The 20,965-nt window shown below is 37.6% G+C and overlaps 3 protein-coding genes across 3 annotated transcripts; 1 reads left to right on the top strand and 2 right to left on the bottom strand.

Annotated features, from left to right (window-relative positions):
- The first annotated feature begins 17 nt into the window (after positions 1-17).
- On the top strand, positions 18-3,671 carry LOC141902412 (protein NATD1-like). Its single transcript, XM_074790122.1, has 3 exons — positions 18-203; positions 1,945-2,057; positions 2,203-3,671. The coding sequence occupies exons 1-3, from the start codon at positions 29-31 to the stop codon at positions 2,329-2,331; spliced, it is 417 nt and encodes a 138-aa protein (XP_074646223.1). The 5' UTR covers positions 18-28; the 3' UTR covers positions 2,332-3,671.
- A 4,865-nt stretch (positions 3,672-8,536) lies between these two features.
- LOC141902669 (uncharacterized) lies at positions 8,537-16,803 on the bottom strand. The gene is made up of 6 exons (XM_074790498.1): positions 16,739-16,803; positions 15,617-15,824; positions 14,422-15,449; positions 9,888-9,949; positions 9,638-9,763; positions 8,537-8,641 (listed from the first exon to the last, which is right to left on the bottom strand). Exons 1-4 carry the CDS (start codon positions 16,775-16,777, stop codon positions 9,890-9,892), a joined length of 1,335 nt encoding a protein of 444 aa, XP_074646599.1. The 5' UTR covers positions 16,778-16,803; the 3' UTR covers positions 8,537-8,641; positions 9,638-9,763; positions 9,888-9,889.
- Positions 16,804-16,997: 194 nt separating this feature from the next.
- LOC141902668 (uncharacterized) lies at positions 16,998-20,288 on the bottom strand. The gene is made up of 4 exons (XM_074790497.1): positions 20,099-20,288; positions 19,292-19,499; positions 18,023-19,050; positions 16,998-17,711 (listed from the first exon to the last, which is right to left on the bottom strand). The coding sequence occupies exons 1-4, from the start codon at positions 20,141-20,143 to the stop codon at positions 17,430-17,432; spliced, it is 1,563 nt and encodes a 520-aa protein (XP_074646598.1). The 5' UTR covers positions 20,144-20,288; the 3' UTR covers positions 16,998-17,429.
- Between the last annotated feature and the right edge of the window lie 677 nt (positions 20,289-20,965).

Raw genomic sequence — 20,965 nt, 5'->3', positions numbered from 1 at the left:
TGTGGAGCCATGTTGAATTGAATTGATTATGAATTCCTTCTCGTCTCGAGCGTTGATAAAATGCGCCGGTAATTTAAGAATATCGAGCTGTCAACGAATACAAATTTCGAAGATGAGTAGTAAAACCAGCGAAGCCGCGTCAACCGCCTCTTACACGGTGCAGCACGATCGAGAAAAACATCAATTCTACATCAATTTGGAAGGCAAGTAAATCAATAAAATGTTGGTACAGTTTTGGTTATTAATCTTCCCCAACATGGCGGCTTTTTGAACTGAATAAAATAAAGGTTAATTAGTGAGGTTCTAGAGGGTTCGATCAAAGTAAGGGTTATGTTATAAAATTGTAGGTAAAGATTTAAGGTCTTTTTTATATGTAGTTAAAATCATTTTTGGTCTGAAACAATGAATTAGGGTTTACCATCTTGCCTCAGTTAGTCAGTGGTAACTGGTACATTATAATTTATGGCACCCACCCGGTCATCCTTATTACCGAGATGGCGTATTTTACCGAGATCAACCGAGATCAACCGAGATGAAATTAAATATAACATATTTATTTATTCCTTATCGATTTTTACAATTGAAATCATATCATATCAGTAATAAATGCCTGCTGGAGTCATATTTAACATATTTCGTCAGATATTTTTGTAGAAAAATAACTTTTAACTTTACCGAGATGAGATCGTCGATCAATCAAATTCAATGAAATTTTATTGCTTACCGAGTTAACGTATACGTATTTGAAGTCAAAATTCTTTTAAATAAAAGAATATGTAAAATATGACTCTAGAAGGTATTTATTACTGATAAAACATGATTACAAGTGTTAAAAACGATAAGGAATAAATAAATATGTTATATTTAATTTCATCTCATTTGATCTCGGTTCATCTCGGTAAAATACGCCATCTCGGTAATAAGGATGACCCCACCCACCTAGCAGTTATTTGTAGTTGTAAATGTGGTCTATATTTTTCGAAATACTTAAAATTACATACAAATTTCGGATTAACTTTGATATCTTAAATCACAGAGAGGTCTGGTGTAATATTTTGACTTTTTGGTCTTGGTTAACTGATATCGTTTCAGTCAGCAGTAGAGAGTATTTACTGGACTTTGGTCTGATCAGTAGAACTATGGTTTTTCTCATCGGAGATTTAAGCCTCGATATCCAGATTTTCGATCTGTGTAGTTGCCTTAAATGCATATCATAGGACTACCTAGGTCTATATCTGATGAACTTTAACCAATACTTGTCTGACTTATTGTGTTATCTATCGCCCATTTAAACTTTCCCCTTTTCTGTAATCTGCAGATTGAGATAAGCATTCCAAGTGTCACATACCCCTTCAAACGTCGGCCTCTGTTACATCTTGGAGTAATCAGACTGATTACTCCAAGGTTACATACAGTGTTCCTCGAAACCCTGTGGAGTGGAGAGGGGGCGAGTCAGGTCAAATCCTGGTCATAAGACCTTCATCAAAATAGCGGGATGAAAAATGTAACAGGACAAAGATTGCCCACTTAAAACACGACATAGATAAATATTGTCCATGCAAAAAGGACAAAAACTACCACTGAAAACACTCGAAAAAAAAGCCATCCATGATTAAAATCAATAAAATTAGATAAAGAATCATGGTTACGACCATTAGATGATGTCACTTCCTGCTCCTTGCTCCACTCTCCACTCTACTCTTGCTTGTATATTCACATTCCTTTGATACTACAAGTATTTAATTGTCTTGAGTTAGTTGATTGGTTGGTTATAAGACCAAAATAAGCTTATACCGTTATCAAGTTAGTTATTTGACTCTGGAACCAAAATGAGCTGAGGAGACTATACGGTCTTAATCTATTGTATCGTTATGCTATTAGAACTTAGATCAGTTGGAGAGTAATGTTTTCATCTTTTTTATTCGTTGAACGTTTTAATTTCAGGACACACAGCGCTTTTAGATTACGCGTGGATAAAACCTCACGTCGCTGATCTATATCATACCGAAGTTCCACCTGTCTTTCAAGGGCGCGGAATCGCGAAATTACTCGCTAAGGTATTTCCCGTAAAACGAAACATCTTCGAACACGAGACATTTTTTCAGCCCTCTTTCTGATTCAAAAACTGAACATCCAGGCTTCAACGCGTGTTCAGAACTTCACCAGAGACATTTCGTGCATTTTTTTTCTTTATATTTTTAGGCAGCGTTCGAATTTGTAGTGAACGAAAATCATCAAATGAAATTGAGCTGCACGTACCTGCAGAAATATATCAACGATAATCCAAAACCGGAATACCTCGACAAAGTGGTCCCGTTAACGAACTCATAGAAATACCCGAGACTAAGGGGGGCATTTCGCAGAATGACTTGAGATGGTCGTTAGTCCTAACAACGCAATACTACTCGAAGATTATCTGTGAAATGGCCCCTGATTTTACTCGACAGAGATTAATATTTGGGATTTAACTATGTGCTAATCATTGAGTCTCAACTAGTCATCGAAATGTGATTTGAAATGGTTTTTAACTGTGATTAAACCTCAGTGAACAATGAACTGAGAGTACGTTGAGAAATAGGCGGCCGTGCAGTCACTTGGAATATCAACATTTCGATGAATTTTCGATGAGTTATTCTGCTCGGTTTTTAAATTATGTGAAATGCGAGATCCAGCCTGAAAACATTTTGAAAAGGCTAAAAGAAAATTGCTACCTTGTTTCTCCGCTCTGCTGAGCTTTTAGTTGACCCGGCCGGCTGCCTATCTACCCTGTACATTCCTTTTTTAAAAATCGTGTTAAATTTTACCGTAACGGACCCGGCCGCTATAGAAATGCACCCTTTACAAATTTTATTATATTTTACAAAAATGACCTGACCGCTGCGGAGAAACGAGGTATCATTTTTGTTTAGCCTAATCCATAACAACAAAAACCGTACACATTTCATTTTCTGACGAGCAAATCCATCTATTATCTTAACTGTTTATTCACTCATTAGGAAATGAATTCCTTCTGTTTTGGCTGTCATGGATTTTCAACCAGCTCTCAACGCAACGACCACGTTTTAAATCAAATTCGTCACCTTTCTCGTTATTCATGGTTGAATCTTTTCCTTACTTTTACTCAGGGAATATTTATCCATTTACTTGAGGTGTTTGAAGCGTGCGTCAGTGTGTGTAGAACTATATTAAGAAAGCCGAGGTTCTCAATGGAGCCCGTAGAGTCTACTTTCGTATAACAAACCTCGGATAAGTCATCCTCTAGGGGTGGTGAAAAAAGTCACTACCCAGGCTAAAAAATGTTAACTTGTTTTTCCTGATCAACCGGGTCATTTTTTAAACTAATAAAATTTGTAATCAGTTCATTTCTATACATGTAGTAGCAGTCGAACAATCAACCTCGGATAAGTCATCCTCTTGGATTGTGAAAAAAATGATACCTTGTTTTCCCTCATCGGCTGGGTCATTTTGTAAACTAAAAAAAAATTTGTAATCAGTTCATTTCTATAGCTGCAGTCAACCTCAGATGAGTCATCCAGGGGTTCCAGTGATCTGGTCCATAAAAAAAATAGGAAGAGTGTCCAGAAATAGGAAAATTTCATAGAATATATTGGATATCCATCAGAAAATAGGACTTTAATATATGAAGAGAGGATACAACCTGCAGCATCATATTCACAGATGTCTTTGAATGAACTTCAGTAATCTGAAACTAGAAAATAAAGTTTATTTATTACATTTTTTCATTTCTTTTTTTCGAAAAAACATTTTACAATAAACTGAATGACTGCAGCAACTCATAATAAATTGCAGTGAGGTACCCGGTAGATACAAAAGGTATCAGAGTATTACTATTTAAAATCTTAACTACAGTGGAACCTCGTTATAACGAACCCTGATATAACGATTTATCAGTTAACTATATATTTTGTCCCGATTGGTGGATTTATTACAATTATCACCTGATATAACGAACTATCGGTTAAATAGCGAACATAGATTTCAGTCCCATCTACGAGCAATCATATGATTGCTCGTAGGTCCCATGGAGTTCGTTATATCGAGGTTACACTGTATAAACTTACAAACATAATGCTAAACTTTTCATGAACTTATAAACATTATATAAACATTATTAACTCGCAACACTACAAACTATATCATAACAAACTAAACACTGATGGTGCATTATGTTTTTTCAAAACTGTTTTAAAACACCATGAAACTGGTAAATAGTACAAAATGATTAATTTCACTTAACTATAAGACAAAATTACACTTTAATAAAAGAACAATGACCAAGGGCTTATACAGTACAACGATGAATGTGTCTACACACCGTTCATATCTTAACATTTTAGCTTTTTCATGGTTTCAGCATGGTCATCATTTAATTTTCTCTTCCTTTTCTCAATTTCACCTATTCTCTGTCGATTGTCTTTCATTTCCTTCTCAAGTTTATCAAATTTATTGTGTGCCACCTCAATCATGCACTGTGCAACTTTGATTTGTGTAAGGTCCTTTTCCTTGATAGCTTTGGCCAATTTTTCATTGCCTTCCATGAGTAGTTGTTTATTTGTCGTCATTGATTCCATGGATGAATGATCAACTTCCAACAACTCTAATTTTCTAGTTTCAAGGATTTTTCTTGTATTTTCATATTCTGTCTCTACCTGCTTTGCCTCCTCGGCTCTTTTTCTATCTTCTAGAGCTTTCTTATTTGCCTTTTCAGCCATCTCTTTCTCTTTCTTAAGTCTCTCTGTATAGTTTTTATAAGACCGTCTACAGCATGATAGTAGCTCAGGTGATAATGTCATTTCACATGGCTTCTGTCCAGTGGTCTTTAATTTGTCCTTGATCATTCTCAAACCTGTAATTGCTTCAACTCCAAGACTTGCCCTTGAACCAGTAATGGTGCGTGAATTGGCAGAGAACCCTCTTTCAACCTCAGCACTACCATGAGATATAGTAAGGCATGCCATTACCAATTTGGGCAGGACAGTATATTTGCTATCACCAGAAGCAGTCTGGCGAACAAATATTTTCTCCCATGCTTTATCAATTCGTAACCTTATTCCATCTGAGTCTTTATACCAATCATCTTCAAGCAAGTCATTGCTATATATCTTCCATTCGTCTACAACTGTGGAGACTTGTGATGCAGGTATGATAGTCGGCAGATCAACCGCCAGAGCCTTAATTGACAACCCAAATCGATGAACAGACCGACGTTCCGGTTGTAAACACCTCACGTTTCGTAGGAAATTATTTCCAAGGGGAAGTTTCTGTTGGAGATATGATGCTATTTTAACATAGAATGCCCGAATGCCTTTTATTATCAGTTTTTGTTTCGAAGAATCTAGAACAGCAAGTTTATCCTTGGTGAGCTTACAAACCACTAAACAAGCATCAGAGAGCTGCTCACATTTTTCAATATCAGCAGCCAGCAACTTTGCTCCAGTCTTTTCTGGGAGAGAATCAGGCTTAATAAAGCGTAACAATATTTTATGCATTAACTCGCACATTTCTGTATACAAAATGTGAATCATCGGTTCACGCTTTTGGAAAAGAGTTTCATACCGTTGAAACATATTACCGATATCTAGGATAAATTGTATCTTCACAGGAACAGTTACGTCGAGTAGTACCTTCTGTATTCGTTTACAACATGCAGATTGAGAATCATCATTCTTAGTATTCTTTTTGAGATCACCAAAATATGCCTTCAAAGCTGGAAACTGTTCGCTGATTCTACAGAGTGCTGGAATTAGTGTCAACCAACGCGAATCAACATGTTTGAGGAATGTATTTTCCTTTACACCAACCTTTCGCTGGAACACTGCATAATCTTGTCGCCTTGTGGCATACTTGAAGAATGTGTGTATATCTCCTGCAAACTCTTCTATGTCAGCGCCAAAAGATGCTAAGCCTTTTCTAAACGCATTATGAACCATATGGAGGCTGCATGATCCAACATCTATCATCTTTCCGCCCTTTTCTATTACTTTTGCTGACATCTTACGCCAAGTTGATATATTTACATTTGGGCCATCACTACACAAAGCTATGATTTTCGATAAGTCAATGTTGAAGTCATTCATGGCACCGAGAAGCTCCCCGAGTACCATTTCAGCTGTTCGAGTTTCAATTTTCTTGGATATAGGTGAAAAATACCCCACATATATATCCAACTGGTTCAGTTTCTGCTTGTTTGGTGTTTCATCGTATGAAACACAATATCCAGTAGTACAATCCTGAATATCATTCATCAACTCATTTGTCAACTGTATTCTTATTCCATCGCTTATCGTATAAGACACTTTCCCATTTGACAACGTCATTTCATTTATAACAGCTGGATCTTTGAAGATGCATCTGAAAGTTTCACACACATCGTTGCATGACAAGAAGCTGTAGTCATTTACAGCCACATACATGGCCCATATTATTTCTGCCTTGAGTACCTTATCACTTAAGCTTTCACATTCTAAAGTGTTATCAACCGGGAAAAGTTTTTTATGATTTTTGTTCAGTTTTATCTTGCTATTATTTTGATGCATCATTTTTGAGGCATGTTGTATTAGTTGGCCTAAACCCTGGTTATCAATAGATAGTTTTTTTTCACATATAAAGCAATATGCCTTATAAATATCGCCTTTCACTGGTTGGCACCATTCATTTATTTTGTGTCCTTGTTTATCATCTTCAATCAACCATGAATCCGAGAACTTGGTCCGGTTCGGCATTGTTCCTGTCTAAGGTTACAATATTTAAAGCAGTGGCAACAATCAAAGCAATCCATAATTGCTTTCAGTATTGTCACTGCACACAGCTAGATCACAACAGAGCATCCCTGTGGTGATACTTGGCAATGTATACCTGAGGCGGACCCAAAAGAATTAGCATTATAATCAAGAAATGTTTGGATGAAAAGAGATTGACTTCTCGACCACCTCTGGTTTGTAACCCTCATATAGCCAAAGCCCAGTTGCACTGCAACATGTGACATTTGGAACAAAATCATTGGGCATGTTAGGATATAAAGATTAGAAAAGAAGTTGTATAGCCAGAACTTATCGAACATGAATGCTGCAGGTTCTACCAAACACTCAAAATGGTGTTTCACATCATATGAAAAGATATAAAGAACATTTTTGTCGATAAAAAGTCGTCGACGAGCTGGAAAATGAGAGAAAATAGGACAAATAGGACTTTTTCATATAAAAATAGGACAAAATAGGACAAGCACTAAAAAATAGGAAAATAGGACCACTAGAAGCCCTGGTCATCCTCTAGGGATTGTGAAAAAAGTCATTACTCACTAAAGTAATATGAGTTTTCTCCTTATCATCGGCCGGGTCATTTTGTTAACTGCAATAAAATTTGTTATATCTACAGCTGACGGGTCTGTAATCGTGGTAAGTTTGATCGTGAGTTGTACAGGGTTGAGAGAGAGGTTTTGAGAGAGGCGCAGTGGCCGAGTGGGTTAAGCTGCCGGTCACTGGTCTTGTCTTGTCAAGGTTCTTCTCCAGTCTCTCCCCCTATTGGGAAAAAGAAACATCGAACCCGCTTATAATGCCCTGCGTGGCGCTTAGCGGGTTGAGGGGTAAAAAGGAAAAAAAAACAGGGTAGATAGGTGGCTGGCCGGGTCAAATTTGAAACTCAGCAGAAATGAGAAACAAGGGACAAATTCTTTTTCGCCTTATCCAATTAATGACCCACCTGGCAAATGGAAGAGTAAATACAAATAGCGACTCAAAAATGGCTTAATGACAGTGTGAAGACATTTGATGCTGACTTAACTTAGTTTTACTGTAGAAATATTGTGTAAATTCAACTTGAAAAATTTTTTGATAATAAATTTGTTTGATCGTTATTTGTTTATTCATATTTGATAGTATGCGCATGTGATTTGAACTAGAGACAATAAACCAGGCTCGAACCAGGACACTGTTAATCCTTAATTCATTCGGCTTCAAACCAGAGTCACAGTAAACCAGGTTCGAACCCAGGACATCCATGTTTACCCTCATTTCGTAGCGCTTGAACTAGAGACAATAAAGCGGGGTCGAACCCAGGACATCCCTGTTGATCCTCGATTCATTCCGTTTCGAACTAGAGACAATACATCGGGGTCGAATCCAGGACACTGTTAATCCTCAATTAATTCCGCTTCAAATCAGAGACCACAGTGAACCAGGTTCGAACCCAGGGCATCCATGTTAACCCTCATTTCGTAGCGCTTTGAAGTAGAGACGATAAAGCGGGGTCGAACCCAGGACATAGCTGTCAATCCTAAAAATCATTCCGCTTTGAACTATAGGCAATAAACGAGGCTAGGGCTCGTACTATTTGTGTCACCCGATGTCATTTGATATATAAGTAAGACGGTGAAAGAAATGTAATATCTTTTATCGATCTTTATTGAGGATCTCAATCGATGAACATCGAATTTAGTACAGAACGAAATCATAAGACGAACGTGAAGTGGCATACACTGAATTCCTATAATTGCCTCCACATATTTCTCGCTTGTCTCCTGCGCAACGCATTTTGCATTCAGATTCTGCTGCCGGACCATTCAAACCGACACGATTACTACAGAAACATTGCCAACCGAACTGGAGACCGACAAGTCTATATCCTGAAAAAAATGTACGTATTAATAAGTTTAAAACACACTAGATAATAATTATGATACTAATAGCACATTTGTATAGCGCCTGTTTCATTGAAACAATGTTCACCAGCGCTTAAAACCCTTTCAGTGCTGACTAATTAATACCCTATAGTGCTGGAGAAAATTTGAAAATTCTAAAAAATTCCACCCTAGTGTGTTGAACAATGGGAATACCACTATAGTGCGTCTACACTGCAGTGCGGTGTATCGTTAGTTACTAGTATTTCACTATGTTTGACACTTGCTGCCATTTTTCAATAGAGATAATTACAAATTACTAATTACATCAATACACCGCAGTGCGGTGTACTAGCAAAATCCATCACTGATTTACACACCGCACTGCGGTGTAGACGCACTGAAAGGGTTTTAATGATAGTGATACTGAATTAGAGTGCATATGCTTTCATAAAAAGATGATGTTTCAGGCGGATTTTAAAAGTTAAAAGTTCAGCGATGTTTCGAATGTCCAAATTTAGCGAGTTCCAAAGAGATGGTGCAAGATGCCGGAGACCTCGACCTCCAACTGTCTTTTGACGGCATCTTGGTATTGAGAGGAAACTGGATGAACTGGATCCAGATTCTATATATATATTCTATAACACACCTGACGATCGGTCTCTTGGGAGAGTCCGAAGCGTCGTGTATTTTGATTTTGATTCTTGAAAAGTATAGTGGGTTTTTAACTTATTATCTTTTTACCACGTCGAGTGTACGGGGCTATTCTACCAATAAACATCTAACGTTTAACGGAATGACTACAATTCTGGTATGCAACATTTTCAATCTTTAGTTCCTTTTCGGGAATCCGAGGTCAGGAATTTATCTAAGCCGAGAAGAAACCTCGGACAAATTCGAAGCATTGCTGCGTCGCCTGGAAGAAGGCTGTGATGGTTATACTAGGAAACCCATGAAGGTAAATTGGTGTCAAAAATGTTTAAAAAATCGAATCATCCTTACCTTTGCCCCTACAAATAGCTATGCATTTCCCGACAGTCATGCCTTTCCTATCACCTGCCCCACTCGCTATCATATCTCTCTTGTCATGGGTGCCGTCTTTATAACAGCCGACATACTTCCGTATTGCTGCCGAACGAACAGATCAGAAAATAGAAAGAAATTTCGAAAGAGGGCTAAATAAGATTTCATCTCTTTTTGATCGGCTCAAACATCAATGAGATATCAGAAACGGCTAGATGTATATACATACCTTCAGCAGCTCCAACCACCATAAACAAGGCTAACGCGATAAACAGAGTTTTCGTAAACATACTGAAATTGTTTTAGAAATGTAAATTAAGAGTTAAATTTAGTTGAAAACGAACGTGTTTCTATCTTGATCGACGATGAGTTTTCCTGCCTTGTTACCCGTAGTTTACGCGCTTACCTGATGAGTTTGTTGTCAGCTTCAGAACGATGACCAACCCCTAGAAATCTATCAGTTATATATTACCAGCAGTACAGTAATCTGTTGATCGTGAGCTGCTTTTAAGCTTGAATACTCATCAAGTAGATTTGAATATTTATCAAGTCAGTGTCAATCCTCAATTGGAATATTCATAATTTGCAAGTTCGCAGAATTAATCTTTTAGGCAATATAGAAATGATATGAAATTTGACAAATATATTAATGAACTAATGATGATGATTTAGGGACCAGCAGTTTGTTATGTTTTAAAAGTTACAATTTTCTGAAAATATTTGTAAATACTTAAAGTTTCCTTTATGTACGATGGAAATGTTTGGAGTTTAAATAAACAATTCGCAATGCTCTACGCATTTTGATTTTCTACACATCTAAGATGAAAGTCCTTTCTGCACAACTTTTTGTAGAACCCAAAGATGCACTTGCAGAAAGTATGGTTTGTCGTGTAGGCCTATTTCTCTATGTGGTTCATGTAAAATCACTCTTTTAATAACCAAAACAGCACGAGACCTTTTCTAGATGAAGATTGATGGTACTACAATCCATTGGCATCATGGCGTCTCCGATCAGCAATTTGGAACATTAACTATGGAAATAGAGTTCACAACTTCTTGCTACGTGGTGGAATGAACTGATTGTTAAATTTTATCATTAACAAATTCCAATCGGAACAGCCGAGACTACCCTCATTCGCAACTAGATCTTGAAAGTTAATGAGGCGTCAATTTGAAAAAGTAGTTACCAATTACCCGACGTCATCGCATCTTCTCAAACCATCTCATTTAAAATCTACATTTAAACTAACATAATATCAGAGAATGATGAAAAATTGTTGTTGAATTATATGCCGGCATGAAATTAAGCAATTTACCAAAAAGAGTGGTAGTTAGATATCTTTGCTTAATTGGTCACATGACCAGGTTAAAATGATGGCCATCTTGGATTTTTGGGTAACATGATTACTTTAGATAGAAAAACCTAGGTATGAAAAATGAATTGTCTGACCCTGAAAACATAGGGTAGAAACCAATATCGACACCGTTAGCACCAATAGAAACAAATATATAAAGGAATTTTTAATATGTATTTTGCATAGGTAATGGTGGTGCTGTATTTCTGGGTCATGTGACCATGGGTGGGTTGAAAAAACATCATTAATGAATTCGCTATACCTGAAAACATGGGGTAACATGCCATTTAACTAACTCTATGATCCATATTTGTGGAGTATCAGCTGATTTTCTGATTACAGGTAGGTCTTTGGTGGCCATCTTGAAAAATGGGACTTCCTATGAGCAGAATTTGGTAGACTTTTAGTATGTTGTTCAGCACACTTAATAGGTATGGCATCAATCAAAAAACCTTTTGTTGCAATGTTCCTGGTTAAGCTCAATTTTTAGTTTTATTGATCAAACTACTACGCAAGTTCACCAATTAACGTTAAACATTGGTTTCGACATCAACATCTACCCGAGAAAAAAACTAAAATAAACTATCGGACCATTTACACGTAGAAAACGACCAAAAATATAAAAATGGACAAAATGATCTCCACCTTGTAATATAGCTATTTCCAAAATTTCGATGTATTAAATTAGGCAGCCAGAAAAATTCACCCCAATCATTCGCTTGCCGGTTCAGACTGGTTGGAAGATTGTTTGAATGAACCGGAACCGAATTTCCCAATTATGTACTTCGATTAAAACAAAAAATTCTGTAAACTCGACCGCCGATCAGCTGAAACCAGCAGTTAAAACTAGCAAACGCGATATGATCATCAACATCAACTTCATCGTCTTGGATTTGAAAAAAAAAAATTCAAATCACCCGTAGTTGACACATATTGAAAAGTTTGTTGCCAGCATCAGAGCAGTTATTTAGCAATCATAGATATCTGTCAGTTAAATTCCGCCTGTTGGTCAGCATATCGTAAGCAGCTTTTAAAAGTGAATATTTATCTAGCAGTTTTAATCCTCAATTGAAATATTCATATTTTACAGGTTTGCAGTATTAATCTAAGTATCCCGAATAAATATGAATATCGGTCATGAATGCCGGATCAAATAAACCATTTTACAGTTGCTAGCCGCCATTTTGTTAGGGTACTTTTGTCCCGTATTGTTGGGTCATTTTTTTCGTTTTTTTTTTAACTATCCGTGATGTGTATTGTATCATATTTCATCTGCCTTTGGATGGATTTTGACAACTTCAGCAACATTCAAACCGCATAAATCTCTAGTTTTCAGTTATGTAAAAATCATTTCTCAAATTTACAACAATGCGACATGAGAGCGATATAAAAATCGGTGGTCAGTTTTTGCCGTGCGCATAGAAATCCAGGGTACTGAAATTTCGTTATTTTCAGAAATAATTTTCTAAAAAATCCAAACATTTCAAGCACTGTGCGCATAAACGCCCCCTTTCAGGTGAACTTTGAAATTTTAAGATATCTTGCCTAGTTTTTTTCTTATGGCACTTTAACTGCAGCGCGTGTATTGTCATTCCGAGATTCGGCGCTGTTTTCTTTGCGTGTATTTCAGTATACGGGTGTTATTTCTTCATTTTCACTACACTTGTCTCTACGGAAAATGGTTTTAATTGTTGGTACGAGTATCAGGTTTAAATATTACGGCATTAATACTGTATTCCGTTCTCCGGCGCTAGTTCGTAATGGCTGTAATGGTAGCCGCTTTTACGGCAGGCAGAGGCTTACGTACATGCACCCAAGAAAACCCAAAAATATCACTCTTTTGTTGTAAATGCAATCCACACACTTCTTGCGTTTTTGTGATGGTAGATGTCACTTTTTACTTTTTATCACGTGCGTCTGACATTCGAACTTGATACTTGATATTTCACCACCAAAACAAGAAAACATTTTCCTATATTTTCTTCCCAATCTAATCAATCTTGAGTGTACTTAATACAAAGTATTCATAGAAAGTAGCTGAATATTTGCCCCACCCCATTTGTCCAGCTTTTTGACCACTTCTCCATCCATCTAATTTCAGTAGATTATGTAAATTTATTGATAGACTACTGATTTAAATGGTCATCATACTCGATTTTGAGTGATATATTTCTTTTCTTCTTCCATCTCAATATAGGCCCATATATTCTCTTCCCGCGCGCAACTTCGAATGCGTGATCAAAATGCCGCTCAGTCTCGCTGCTAAAACTGGACAGAAAAATCCCTTAAACCCCAACATCTCTAATGTCTTCGACCTATTATATTGCATAAACGACGTGATATTTAAACCTGATACTCGTACCAACAATTAAAACCATTTTCCGTAGAGACAAGTGTAGTGAAAATGAAGAAATAACACCCATATACTGAAATACACGCAAAGAAAACAGCGCCGAATCTCGGAATGACAATACACGCGCTGCAGTTAAAGTTCCATAGGAAAAAAACTAGGAAAGATATCTTAAAATTTCAAAGTTCACCTGAAAGGGGGTGTTTATGCGCACAGTGCTTGAAATGTTTGGATTTTTTAGAAAATTATTTCTGAAAATAACGAACTTCAAATTTCAGTACCCTTGATTTCTATGCGCACGGCAAAAACTGACCACCGATTTTTATATCGCTCTCATGTCGCATTGTTGTAAATTTGAGAAATGATTTTTACATAACTGAAAACTAGAGATTTATGCGGTTTGAATGTTGATGAAACTGTCAAAATCCATCCATGGGCAGATGAAATATGATACAATACACATCACGGAGGGTTTTTTAAAAAGGGAAAAAAATGACCCAACAATACGGGGCAAAAGTACCCTAACAAAATGGCGGCTAGCAACTGTAAAATGGTTTATTGTAAGAGCTTACCACCAACGATTTAGGTAACTAACTAGAACAAAGCATGATAGGACCTATAGTGTTATACCACAGTGTTGTCGAATAAGATCTAACTCAAATAGAGTTGAAATTCATATTCGATTCATTTACCATAAATGGTGCAATTCGAACATCGAAAGGGTCTAGATAGTTACCTAATCGATGGGCTTGTGTAAATATCCGATCCGTGAAACTAAACCACAGGTACAAATACATAACGACCGGGAACAGGATGAGTCGAGAAGATACACACTATCCGTGTGAGATGGATGACGAGAGAAACCCAACAATGATTCAGTCAAAGATAAATAATTCTTGAATTGAAGTGTGAAAAATTCTTGAATTGATGGCTAATAGTTTTTATAGCCGGAACGTTGCTCAAAATAGATCTCTTCAATTCAAGAATTTTTCATCTTTGACTGAATCATTGTGGGATTTCTCTCGTCAACGATTACGAACAATTTTAGAATATCTTACCTCTGTCTTGCTAGTCGCATTGAGCACTGTTTTATGCCATTCGTTGTTTGAAATGAATCTAATCGGTTCGAACTGCGCGAATTTGATCGCCTTCGTTTGAATGGGATGTCGATAACCGACATCCAACTTCCACTGATCCTCGAAAATCGCTGACTGGCTTCCATCCACTTTGAAATAGGATATGAGACGGTTTTCCGCGCGAATCATCGAAACTGGTTTTACGAATTGACCACTTTTGCTCGTCATTAGAATATAAGGACTCGGATAAGCCACGGAGAACACAGTGACAATGGTCTTCTCTTTACTGCTTATTGGTACCACCCCGACATCTTCCGTTTTATCCCGCAATAAATTCTGATACAACGGAGCTGCATATAACAGTACGTTTCTGATCTTTCCAAAATCGCTTCTCTTGGTGATGAGTGAACACATGGAAGTGTGAATCTCAACTACTTTGTCGACGCCTAAATCCGAGTAAGCAGTTGATACGCAGTATTCGCCGGTGTTTTCATCTGTTATCTGTTTAGCGTTCATTTTAACGAATGTGCTCGTCTCGTAGGTCAGATCGTCGATCCATTTATTATACGTTCCGTGATTGATGATCGGGTTCGTGCTGTGATCGTTCGTTTTTTTACCGTCGTGATCGAATGATTTGTACCAGTCTTCCGATGTGGCCCTCAAGACGCCTCTGCTTGCTTTGCTGCGTGAGAATTGCGGGGCCGCTTCAGTGACATCGAACGTCAAGCGTCGCTGTAACGTCACCGTACCATCGACTGTATCTTCCAGCACTATTGTCTCCGGAGATGCGGTAGCTCTACCCAACGGGATATCGCGCATCATTACCATTTTACCGGCCTTTATCATAAGATAAATGTAGTATGTTCGGCAGCCGGTCAGTATTATCGTTAGGCGGTATGTTCCTAGTTTTTTTCGTGTTTCTGGGGCTGATTCGACTTCTAAACGTGCTTTTGTTGACGAGCCAGAAGTTTGTTGAGATATTTTACCGTATCCATCATCATCACCAGTATCTGAAAACGTGAATTCAGAGATCTTCGCATCATACTGAGACTCAGGCTTTCTGGTATGAGATGGTTCAACACCGAACATTCAAAGATTGAGCAACAAAAGAACAAAATTTCTTCCTTCCTTTAATATACCTAGTAGGTATACGAAAAATACAGATGGAATAATTTACCCGTATTGATGACTGGCACTCCTCGTTCAGGTAAAGTAACGAACCAGTGGGTTTCTAATTCCAGGCTCGTATCAGCGGTGACTGATATGACGAACGGTTTCAGTGGTTCGTACTCGGAAACTTCAACTCGCCGAATCCAACCGAGATTATCCGAGCACTCGTTATCCTGATCGTCTGCCCAAACAACACCAGACGACGCGATACATACCTGTAACATTTCATACAAACAAAACATGGTCAAAAAAGTGGTTTCTTGATTAGTATCTTTGTTCATGGATTTCCATGATTTTGTTTGTAACCTTACTGAAGATGACTATTTAGATAAAGTCGAAACGTGGAAACAATCATGAGTACAAAGAGAAATTTGGGACTCTTGCCCTGCGAGATGACGCCATTAGTATCTTACCCCGAAATTTATATCTATGATAGATTTATGAGTCCCTGTCGCAGTTTTCTATTTGAACAATTTTGATGATTGTAGTTTATCTGGACACCTCGTAATCTATGATAAATTCTAGGTTATTTTCAGAACAATAAAAAACACCGCGAGCAATACACGATAAATGATAATCTATAAACCGATACATTAATTTTCAGGCAACATAGAAATTATATGAAATCAAAAAACTATCGATCTGGACACCTCGTAATCTATGATAAATTCTAGGTTATTTTCAGAACAATAAAAAAACACCGCGAGCAATACACGATAAATGATAATCTATAAGCCGATACATTAATTTTCAGGCAACATAGAAATTATATGAAATCAAAAAACTATCGATCAGCTTGATTACGAATCATTGACGGGGTTTGATACATATATACCACAGAGATTTAGTCAGTTCCAAAATTTGGAACGCGACCTGATTCGCTCTTTTGGGTCGTTCCAAATTAAACCGGTCTGAAATGGACCAGACCAATTTGGAACCGACGCTTTTCAGGTGTAAGCGCTTGGTCCGATCCAAATTGGGCCGGGGCGAATTTAGACTGGTCTAAGTATAAGCTTAAAACATGGAACAGGCCTATGTTCACAACAAATGTGTCGATGATACATTTCAGAATATCAACAAAAGCGTCGTCATTCACATTTCTAAATCGAACAAAGATATATTTACTCACCATGAACGTAAGAAATGTCAAACTTAGCTTCCCCTCCATGGTGACTACACTACGTGTGAAACTGCCAGACAGAAACGTGTATAAACAAGCCAAAATCATAAATAATGAAATGTTTTGTCTTTCCGCGTATAGGTAATTGCAACATTTAACATATCACTCCGTAATGTTTATCGTAATTAGAGGTTATTTTCCAAAGTATAGCCCTAAATATGTTGTCGTTATCAGTCAAAATTCACATTCGAATTAACGTATCCTCCGCAATCACGTATACGTATCTGATATTTTACATTTACAAAAAATCGTGAGAAAAAAATGTGAGAAAACGAAAACTCATGACGGAAATAAGATTTTTTTTCGTAAATTTTACATAGTCTTCTTAACGTTAGTTTTATTCCGAAGGAATGACAGAACCAAAATAGTATACGATTGAACGAATATATCATCTAAGGGCCTGAACGTTTCCAGTTACCGTAAGAGTTTATTATAGACCGCTTTTCGATGCATTATTTCAAGTTTTACATGACACCATTTCCAAAGAGTATATACTCTTTGGAAATAGCGTCAAAAATCGAAAGTAAATTTTACGTTAACTGTTATGTATAGTTTCGCTGAGAAATGCGTAGAAAAGAAAACACACATATTTATTCCAATTCTGGATTACTAAAAAAATTTTCCGTCCGTACATCCTGATCTAGTTTTCCAGCGTCATAAAGCCAAATTTTTCCATGTATTCGTTTTTAGCGCGACAGGTGTACTGTGAATACCTGCCGCCTACGTCAGCTGCTGTCGGTGACGTGATCACCAAACGAGCCATAACCCGCGTCGGTTGACGAGATATGACCACCTTCTTGTTACCCGTCGATTTAATCTCGGTGGATTTCTTTTCGAAGTTTTGCAAACCATTCATTCTGAGTGTTTTGTAGAAACGGATTTCTGGTAGCGGATATCCGGTGGCATCGCAGTTCAACGTTACCTATAACATCAATAAACATAAGATCAAAACAAGTCAGGACCCAGTGCTGTGTTTAATAGTTCCACGATCGAATATTTTCAAAAACCACCCGATTATTTTAAACCTACCACACCAACGATTTAGGTAACTAACTAGAACCAAGCATGATAGGATCCATAATGTTATACGACAGTTGAATAAGAAAATAAATACAGTAATTTTCAATCTTTTACCAAAAAAGGTGCAATTCACCAATAAGAAGGAGTCCAGAATTAGTATTTCGCAGGTACCAACAAATACACTCGATCAAGAACTATTTTAGAATATGTTACCTGTTTCTTGCTAGTCGCATCGAACACAAATCTCGTCATTTGTTTGTTTGAAATGAATGTAATCGGTTCGAACTTCGCGAATTTGATCGCTTTCGTTTGAATCGAATTTCGATAACCGACGTCCAACTTCCACTGATCCTCGAAAATCGCCGACTGGCTTCCATCCACTTCAAAATAGGATTCGAGAAAGCTATTCGCGCGAATCGTCGAAACTGGTTTTACGAATTGACCATTTTTGCTCGTCATCAGAATATAAGGACTCGGATAAGCGACGGTGAATACAGTGACAATGGTCTTCTCTTTATGGCTGATAGGTACTACACCAAACTTCTCCAGAGCGTCAATTTTGATGTGCCATATATCCTGGTCTAACGGAGGTGCATATACCATTACATTTTTGATCTTTCCGAAATCGCTTCTCTCGGTCATGAGTGAACACATGGAAGTGTAAATCTCAACTACTTTGTCGACGCCTAAATCCAAGTATGGGGCTGATGCGCAGTATTCGCCGGTATTTTCATCTGTTGCGTTCAGTTTAACGACCATCTTCGCCTCGTAGGTCAGATCGTCGATCCATTTGTTATACGTTCCGTGATTGTCGATCAAGTTCGGACTGTAATGGTCCGCTTCTTTACCGTCGTTATCTAATGATTTGTACCAGTCTTCAGACGTGGCACTCACGATGCCTTCACTGGCCTTACTGCGTGAGAATTGCGGGGCCGCTTCAGTGACATCGAACGTCAAGCGTCGCTGTAACGTCACCGTACCATCGACTGTATCTTCCAGCACTATTGTCTCCGGAGACCCGGTAGCTCTACCCAACGGGATATCGCGCACGATTGCCATTTTACCGGCATCTACCATGACATGTATGGTGTATGTTTGGCAGCCAGTCAGTATTAGCATCAGTCGGTACGTTGCTATTTTTTCTAGTGTTTCTGGGGCTGATTCGACTTCTAAACGCGCTGTTGTTGACGAGCCCGAAGTTTGTTGAGATATTTTACCGTATCCATCATCATCTCCAGCATCTGGAAATGTAAATTCAGAGACCTTCGCATCATACTGAGACTCACACCTCCTGATCTGCTGAAAATCGAAAGTATAAGAAACGAAATAACTAAGTTTCTTTTTTCCTTTTATACTACAGAAATTTCATCAGTTTTATTAATTATCAGTGGTTTACAGGACGCCGGACGATGTTATTTATGATTGCGACTTATTTAGATAAGTATTTCTGGTATATACGTATACGTATATGGACTAATTTACCCGTATTGGTGATCAGCACTTCTCGTTCGGAAAACCGAATATACCAGTGGGTTTCTAATTCCAGGCTCGTATCAGCGGTGACTGATATGACGAACGGTTTTCGTGGTTCGTACTCGGAAACTTCAACTCGCCGAATCCAACCGAGATTATCCGAGCACTCATTATCCTGATCGTCTGCCCAAACAATACCAAACGACGCGATACATACCTGTAACAATTCATACAAACAAAACATGGCCAGATATCTGGTTAATGGATAAGTATCTCTGTTAATGGATTTCCATGATTTTGTTTGTAATCTTAACATTTCTGAAGATTCATAGATTCAGATTCGCAGACGACCCTTCATTGTATTCAAAATCCTTGCGTACTGAGACATACAGAATATGAAAAGTATTTGAGATCAACAGGTATAATAATAAACAAATAAAAATAAAAACTAAACAAGTAGTTATATACATTTGAGATAGATATGTGAATGATTTATCAAAGCATTCAGTGATGAATTTTCCAATGTCTTCTTGTAGATTACAATCGGTTATAAGATAACTATCAGGATATAGTCGAAACGTTAAAACAAAAAATAAACTACAGCTCAAACAAACATTTGAGACTCGTTATTCTTTTATATTGTGCAATTATGTTATGTAATTACACGGATTCAGAGTGCTTCATCGAGATTAAAACGTGAAACTGCTATAGGCCTACACCATGAATTTTCCTCTGATACATTTCAGAATATCTACAAAAATCGGTCATTCATTTATTCGTTTCTAAATCGAACAAAGACTGAGACATCTTACTCACCGTGAAAATTACTGCGAAAAAGGACCAACTTAGCTTTCCCTCCATAGTGCTTACACTGCGTGTGAACTGCCAAACTTGTATAAACAAGCCCTTTATTCACAAATGATGGAATATTTGGTCTTTCCACATAGATTACAAGTGGGTAATTGCTACGTTTAACATATTACCCGGTAATGTTTATCGTGATTACGAGTTGTTTTCCAAAGTAGGTCCTAAATATGTTTGTTAGAAATAATTCACATTCGAATCAACGTGCCCTCCTCCGCAATCACAAATATCATCAAACGCTTTACATTTACAAAATGGTGGCAAATCTTACCTGGAGAGAAACGAAAAGTTACGATGGAAATATGATTTTTGTTTCAAATTGTACACTGTTTTCTCAATGATGATTTTATTCTAAATGAATGACATAAACAAAATTGTATAACATTGCACGAATTCGAGGACCTGCATGTCTCCACTCACCGTAGGAGTTTATCATAGATCTTTCGTCGATGCATTATTTTAAATTGTACACGATGCCAGTTCAAATGAGTATCGCCGAAAGTAAAATTGACGATACCGTTTCTCACATTGGTCGACGTGGATTCGGGGAAAAGAAAGCACAAACACTCATTTCGATTCTGCATTACTCAAATAATTGCCCCGTCCGTACATCTTATCTAGTTTCCCAGCAGCGTCATAGCGCGAAATGCTTCCATGTATTTGTTTTTAGCGCGACAGGTATACGAATACCAGCCGGTCAGGTCAGCTGCCGTCGGCGACCTGATCACCAAACGAGCCATAACCCGCTCTGGTTGACGAGATGTGACCAACTCAACGTTACCCTTCGATGTTAACTCGGTGGATTTTTGTTCGAAGTCG

Source organism: Tubulanus polymorphus, chromosome 3 (genome assembly GCF_964204645.1).
Source record: "Tubulanus polymorphus chromosome 3, tnTubPoly1.2, whole genome shotgun sequence".
Lineage (NCBI taxonomy): Eukaryota > Metazoa > Nemertea > Palaeonemertea > Tubulaniformes > Tubulanidae > Tubulanus > Tubulanus polymorphus.
Note: the sequence above shows the minus strand (reverse complement) of the source record. Positions and strands in the feature narration are given on the sequence as shown.